The 8210-nt window shown below is 35.1% G+C and overlaps 1 protein-coding gene across 1 annotated transcript; it reads left to right on the plus strand.

The window, feature by feature from the left end:
- The first annotated feature begins 3710 nt into the window (after positions 1-3710).
- LOC131667412 (uncharacterized) lies at positions 3711-6001 on the plus strand. The gene is made up of 3 exons (XM_058940806.1): positions 3711-4027; positions 5794-5833; positions 5906-6001. Exons 1-3 carry the CDS (start codon positions 3711-3713, stop codon positions 5999-6001), a joined length of 453 nt encoding a protein of 150 aa, XP_058796789.1.
- The last annotated feature ends 2209 nt before the right edge of the window (positions 6002-8210 follow it).

Consider the following 8210-nt stretch of genomic DNA (forward strand, 5'->3'; position numbering starts at 1 on the left):
CATAATACCTTATGTTTTGAAATTATTTGTATAAATTGTTAATTTTATAACCATCTCCTATACTACAATCAATATCGTTGTGTTAAAATTTGGTAGAAAAAAAAAGAGAATGAATAAAAATAAAATAGAGACTACATATTTATCTTTTGTATATTTTAAATTAAAACGTATGCAAACAAAGGAAATTAATTATCAAAATATTAAACCCGTTAAATTAGAAGAATATTCACAGTTGTTTTTATAGTGGCGGCAGCAAAAAGTATACACGATGTTAAATTTATTATACATACCAATATAAAATTGGAGACATAATCACTACCATTAAGAATGTTAAATTTAGTGCTGTATAATAGTGTAATAGCATTATTGATCTTAGGTCAAATTAATCTTTTGAATAATTTTTCCATTATATCTTGAAATGAGTAAAAGTTCATCGATTTTTGAGAAAAATGGGTGCATTTTCTATTTTTATTCATCAATAAATATTGACGTATGTAGTCTATTTTAAACAGCATGACTTACGAGGTGTGTTCAAAAAGTAAGGTGACTTTTCAAATCCCACGGGCAACGTACTTTCGATTATCGATTTTTTTGTTTTGTTATGTTGGTACACTCCTCCCGAACATCTGTACCAAGTTTCAAGTGTATAGCATTTTTTGTTTGGTTGTGAGAGGTGTAAAGGTTATAAGTGTTTTGCGTGCTCGGCGATTTCTTGCTATCGAAAAATATGGATCAAAGGATTTGCATCAAATTTTGTGTAAAAAATAAAATAAAGTGCTCTGAAACATTTGAAATGTTGACGGTGGCATACGATGAAACTGTTCTGAGTAAAAAAAATGTTTACAAGTGGTACAAACTCTTCCAAGATGGCCGGGAAGATGCCAATGACGAGCCTCGCTCCGGACGTCCAAGCACGTCAACAACTGATGAAAACGTTCAAGCAGTAAAGAAAATTGTTCTGGAAAATCGTCGAATCACTATCAGAGAAGTTGCTGAGGATGTTGGTATATCGCTTGGCTCGTGCCATGAAATTATTTCTAACGTTTTGGGCACGAGACGTGTGTCAGCTAAGTTTGTTCCGAAATTCCTAAATTTTGACCAAAAGAACCGTCGCATGAGCATCGCACAAGAACTGTTGAATGACGTCAACGACGACCCAAATTTACTCAAAAGGGTCATAACTGGTGACGAATCATGGGTATATGGTTATGATATCGAAACCAAAGTCCAATCGTCCCAATGGAAGAGCCCAGATGAGCCAAGACCGAAAAAAGCATGCCAAGTTCGATCAAATATCAAAGTTTTGCTCACTATTTTCTTCGATTACCATGGCGCGGTGCATCAAGAGTTCTTACCATATGGACGTACGGTCAATAAATAGTATTATCTTGAAGTTATGCGCCGTTTGCGAGAAGTAATACGAAGAAAACGCCCAGAATTGTGGTAAAACAATTCATGGCTTTTGCATCACGATAATGCCCCTGCTCACTCATCTTTGCTTGTGAGAGATTTTTTGGCCAAAAACAACACCACACATGCCTCAGTCACCATATTCACCGGATTTGGCCCCATGTGACTTTTTCTTGTTCCCAAAACTAAAGAGACCTACGAAAGGACGGAGATTTACAACGATTGAATAGATAAAGACTGCATCGCTGGAAGAGCTCAAGGCTATACCGAAAAGTGCTTATGAGAAGTGATTTGAGGATTGGCAAAACCGTTGGCATAAGTGTATTGTATCTGAGGGGGATTACTTTGAAGGGGACAACATAAATATTGATAAATAAATAAATATTTTTTCTTAAAAATACAAAATCACCTTACTTTTTGAACACACCTCGTATTCGTGTCCATTGAAATCTTGAAATTGACATGTAAAAGGTTCAAATAATGTAATAAATAATAGTAAAACATTTAAAAAAAGCGCGCGAAGCGCGCTAAATAACACTAATAATGAAAAAGTTAGATAGGCGTTCATTAAATGTGGTACGTTCGGCGCTACAGTTTTAAACAAGTCACTTTTGCTCACTACCGGTAGTGTTGGTACTAAATAATCGAACTGGATATTTTTAGTGATGTTACTATTGCGATTCGCGTTCGTATCCGTCCGCATTCATACGTAGCTATGGGACCGGGGCCCAATAGACACGAAAATCGTACGCGACAAGCAATTTCTAATGGATTTTCTGTTGCTACCAACTTGAAATATTAAATGCTTAACATAACCTCAAAATGATTAGACAAAGTTAAATACAACAAGTATATTTTAATAAAAGTGTAAAAAATATTCAAATTATTAGCCAATAGTTAAGACTAAAATATTACTCAGATTAAATTATAATATTATAAAAAAATGTTTGTAAGTTAGGGTAATTTCGTTATTATTATTGAGATTATATTGCATGAAATTGCAAAGTTGAGTTATTTTGAATTCGTAAGTTGGCAGCAATTTGGTGCGTACAATTTTTGTATCTATTGGAGAATCAGCCTAAACTTTTGACACATCAGGCATGGTGTATTATATACTGCATATATGTATAAGAGTTATGCGATATTATTGTTAGGACTGAAAAAATACAGCTTAAACCTTATAATATATTAAGTGATATTACTCATGATTAAACGTTACTTGTAAATAGATTGAAAGTAAACGCTGTTTGATACTATATTGCAAAAATGTTTACGATAAACAAATGAATCACAATAACCTAAGAAACATTATGAGTAAAATCAATTACAATAATTTACTCCTAGATGAATTTTAATAGTTATAGAGATAGTAATTTAGAATATTTTAAAATTAGAATTTTCAATAAACTATTATAGAGGGTGAAACTTTTAAATATTTAGGTATAACAATAGATTTTTATTTGGAATGGAGTTATATAAACATATAAACAATATAGCGAATAAAATCTAATGTCTGATATTTATTTTCTGCAAATAAACAATCATTTCCTATACTAAATTACTACTAACAATATATTACACTTACTTTCATAGCTTATGATGAGAGAGAGAGAGAGAGAGAGAGAGAGAGACCAATGCAGTGCGCGCAAGTTAGTGAACGAAAAAGATTATATAATATTATAATTAAACTTTTCCTACATACCTTTTTAATTATTGAATCTCTTCGAACATTGTCAAAATTCACTTCTATAGTGGATTTATAATTATCTGCAATAATTTTTGCAGCAAGCTGAACGAATTTTTTATCGATCATTTTCCCTTCTCACTTTTTAAACTTGCACTATTACAGATAACCGTTTTTCAAAACTTGAATATAGCACTATTCAAACAAAGTAAATTAAAGTAAAATTAAAAAAATGAAATAAATAAACGAAACACATTGAATTGAAAATTGAAATCAACTTTGAACAATGAAAAAATTCACTGTGCACTGTAGTCGTGGCAAAAGTCACTGAACAACTGACTGCGACTATCGAGAAAAGACTATGTGTTGACATTATATGCTATATGAACACATAGTTACATATATAAAACATAGGGTTTGAAAGACGATATATTTTTCAAACGGCGAATGCTTTGTGCCCGTACTACAGTCAGTTGTCAGAAAACAGTCAGAGGCAACGGTTGTCGCGAGACTAACAAGTGTACTTAAGGTAAGTAGTTTACTATTTCGCTTCTTTATCTTAAAATTAAATTATTAATTTCATTAAATTTTAATATTGTATTTATGCAAAATATAGATGGCAGAATATTCGGACACAGGTCTGATGCCCCCTGGCATTGATGGCGACGACATTTCCCAACAAATGCCGCATGGAAGCGCCGCATCCTCACCGCCAGCACCACCACCATCACCACCCTCAGCACCACTACCATCACCACCACTACCATCACCACCACCACCACCATCACAAGTACCAGCCTACGGGTACTGGGGGACGGATAACTCCGCGGGACCTTCCGCATATCCCCAGGTACCCTACGGGCCACCGCCGCATCAATCGCCAGCGCGCTGGCCACACCAGCGTCACCAACAACATTACGCATCACGCCAAGAGTAAGTTGACATATAAAATTGTTAAAGAGGAGAGAGAGAGAGTAAGAGAGAGAGAGAGAGAGAGAGACCGAACATAGTGCGCGCAAGAGAGTAAGTGAGAGAGAGAGAGAGAGAGAGAGAGAGTAATCAAGAGAGCAAGAGCAAGTGAACGATAGAGAGAAAGAGAGAGAGAGAGAGAGAAACCGAACACAGTGCGCGCAAGTGAGTGAGCGAAATAGAGAGAGATAGAGAAGAAAAACCAATGCAGTGCGCGCAAGTGAGTGAGCGAAATAGAGAGAGAAAGAGAAGAAAAACCAATGCAGTGCGCGCAAGTGAGTGAGCGAAATAGAGAGAGATAGAGAAGAAAAACCAATGCAGTGCGCGCAAGTGAGTGAGCGAAATAGAGAGAGATAGAGAAGAAAAACCAATGCAGTGCGCGCAAGTGAGTGAGCGAAATAGAGAGAGATAGAGAAGAAAAACCAATGCAGTGCGCGCAAGTGAGTGAACGAAAAAGAGAGAGAGAGAGTAATCGAAAGAGCGCGCAAGCAAGTGAGCCGAAGTGAGAGAGAGAGAGAGAGAGAAACCGAACACAGTGCGTGCAAGAGAGTGATAGATAGAAAGAAGACAGAAAGAAGACAGAAAGAGAGTTGACCGAAAAACAGCGCGCACGCGAGTGATAGACTGAAAGAAGAAAGAGAGAGAGAGTTGACCGAAAAACAGCGCGCACGCGAGTAATAGAGTGAAAGAAGAGAGAGAGGAGTGAATTGATCGAAGAAAAGCGCGCGCGCGACAGATAGAGTGAAAGAAGAAAGAGCGAGAGTGAATTGATCGAAGAAGAGCGCGCGCGCGACTGATAGAGTGAAAGAAGAAAGAGCGAGAGTGAATTGATCGAAGAAGAGCGCGCACGCGAGTGATAGACTGAAAGAAGAAAGAGAGAGAGAGTTGACCGAAAAACAGCGCGCACGCGAGTAATAGAGTGAAAGAAGAGAGAGAGGAGTGAATTGATCGAAGAAAAGCGCGCGCGCGACAGATAGAGTGAAAGAAGAAAGAGCGAGAGTGAATTGATCGAAGAAGAGCGCGCGCGCGACTGATAGAGTGAAAGAAGAAAGAGCGAGAGTGAATTGATCGAAGAAGAGCGCGCACGCGAGTGATAGACAGAAAGAAGAAAGAGAGAGAGTTGACCGAAAAAGAGCGCGCACGCGAGTGATAGAGTGAAAGAAGAGAGAGAGAGAGAGAGTGTAAGAGAGAGAGAGTTGACCGAAGAAGAGCGCGCACGCGAGTGATAGAGTGAAAGAAGAGAGAGAGAGAGTTGACCAAAGAAGAGCGCGCACGCGAGTAATAGAGTGAAAGAAGAGAGAGAGAGAGTGAATTGATCGAAGAAGAGCGCGCGCGCGACTGATAGAGTGAAAGAAGAAAGAGAGAGAGAGTTGACCGAAGAGCGCGCACGCGAGTGATAAACTGAAAGAAGAAAGAGAGAGAGAGTTGACCGAAGAAGAGCGCGCACGCGAGTGATAGAGCGAGAGAGAGTAATCTAGAGAAGAAGACAGAGAGAGACAGTAAGCAAAAGATAGAAAAATGATAGGACAGGAAAAGCGCGCACGCGAGAGTAAGAGAATGAGAGAATGAGAGAGAGGAAGAGATAGAGAGAGAGAGAGAGAGAGAGAGAGAGAGAGAGAGAGAGAGAGAGTATAAATTTGAATAAAGATACTTACGAATGAAACTATTTATGAAACTATAATTAATGAAACTAATATAATTAATGAAACTATAATTTTAAATATTTACAGATCAATGGTACCGTATAGTGAGGTCCAGAAATTAAAATATGTAAGTAATTGAAACATGGAAAACAGCTACCATAACTATAATTATAAAAATCTAAATATACATTTTTTTTAGAAACTGGCAGCTGAGCGACGTAAAGTCCGAAATCTCCAGGACGAAAATAAATCCTTAACAGCTCAGCTGGAGCTGTTAAAGAAAATGATGCCGTAAGTAAAAATCAAATTGTTTCAATACTATCTGCGATAAACATTATTTTTTAATATTAAACTTTTTTTGTTTCAGATACAAGTTTTAATTAATTAAAAAAATTAATATTAAATAATAAAATAAAATAATTTATAATAAAATAAATAAAATAATTTTCAACAAAAATTTATGTCTTTAATCAGATAATTTTTTAAACCTTTTAAATGTCAACTTCAAAATTTCCATGAACAGGAATAAGTCATGCTGGTTAAAATAGACTACATACGTCAATATTTATTGATGAATAAAAATAGAACATGCACCCATTTTTTCTCAAAAATCGATGAACTTTTATCATTTCAAGATATATCGGAAAATTTATTCAAAAGATTAATTCGACCTAAGATCGATAAAGCTATTACACTATTATACAGCACTAAATTTAACATTCTTAATGGTAGTGATTATGTCTCCAATTTTATATTGGTATGTATAATAAATTTAACATCGTGTATACTTTTTGCTGCCGCCACTATAAAAACAACTGTGAATATTCTTCTAATTTAACGGCATTAATATTGTGATAATTTCCTTTGTTTGCATGCGTCTTAATTTAAAATGTATAAAAGATAAGTATGTAGTCTCTATTTTATTCCATTCATTCTCTTTTTCTTTTTACCAAATTTTAACACCGATATTGACTGCAGTATAGGAGATGGTTATAAAATTAACAATTTATACAGATAATTTCAAAACATAACGTATTATGTTCTCAAACCAATTTATCAACATATTTTTCTTGCAGTTTATTATCCATGTTAATTATTCATAATTTTAATTTACCGATAAAATATAAATCTTACACTCTTTGATATATAACAATAGTAATATTTCAACGTATAGGAAAATTCAAAATTTCAAAATTTCAAAATTTATTTTTGCATCAACCAATCTCAACGCTGAATATCGGCGACTCATCTTTCCTTAAAGATAGGATTAACATTAAAATAAGATAGAACCATACCATCATTCTTTTAAGAAAGGATAGGAAGCGGAGAAAGAGAATAAAACGTGGAAAAAATATAAAAATCAAAAATAAAAAAATATAAGAGAAGGATAAAGATAGAATAGAACCGTCAGTTGTGCCTAACAATTTAATTTTGTTTATTTTTAACATATTGGTTCATGATATCAAGCTTTCCGTAAAAGGTGTCTGCATTTCAACAAATATATTATTTTAACTGAACTGTTTTTTCAATTGTTCATCCGGAACCATTTGGAGAAATTCTTCCAAAATTCCAAAATTTATTTAAAATAAATTAACGATGCCGAATACACCCAAATAAATTCACAGAATTAGATCACTAATGAAGTTACTTCACTTAGCATTACTTTTTCATATAGGAAAATAAAAATATATAGTATTAGATATATTTTTCACGCTCTTATCTTCTTTTTTATTTCGTATTATTATATTAATAGTAACAAATTTAACATAAATTCCTTTTTTCAAAGGTAGATATTTCAATTTTTTTACAAAACACTTGTCACAGCGGAAAAATGCGCATTAGTTGCGTAACACGTTTTTAAATTCATGATTTATTAGATTAAAAACTACAATAAATATAATTTTATACTAGTTGTTTTATCGACGAGTTAAATTATTATTAACCTTTTATCCTACTTTTTGAATAAAAATTGCAACATTACAACCTTTATTTTACACATTCAAAAATCAGATTTTCGATTATTAATAGAAAATATTTAGAACAATTTCAACTCATATTATTTAAATGAAACGATTTCTTCGTCGTTAGTTTCATGATATAAGTGTATAAACAATAATAGTGCAATCTACTTTTTTTTACTTTTTGCAACGATTACCGAAAATCGTTTGACTCGCGCGATGGAATTAGCGGTTAAGCGAGGTGAGCCGCGTTCGGTTCGCGAGAGAGAGAGAGCGCGTAAGGGGCAACGACCGGGAGGGGAGGCTCCGAGCGCCAGTACGACTGTGATACTCAGTCAATCCGTGTGCCTAACCTCCATCCGTCCCGAGTTTTCTCGTTTTGTTTTGCCACTGACTGAGACTGTGATTTGCGCGGGTGAGTGTGGGCGACAGCAGCATCTGCAGCAGCAGCAGCAACAGCGGCAACAGCAACTGCAGCAGCAGCAACACCAGTAACAGCAGCAACAGTAGCGGCAACAACAACAGCGGTGACAGCATTAGAGGCAG

The sequence above is a fragment of the Phymastichus coffea genome, unplaced genomic scaffold (assembly GCF_024137745.1).
Source record: "Phymastichus coffea isolate CEN01 unplaced genomic scaffold, Cenicafe_Pcof_1.1 PCOF00004, whole genome shotgun sequence".
NCBI classification, from domain to species: Eukaryota; Metazoa; Arthropoda; class Insecta; order Hymenoptera; family Eulophidae; genus Phymastichus; species Phymastichus coffea.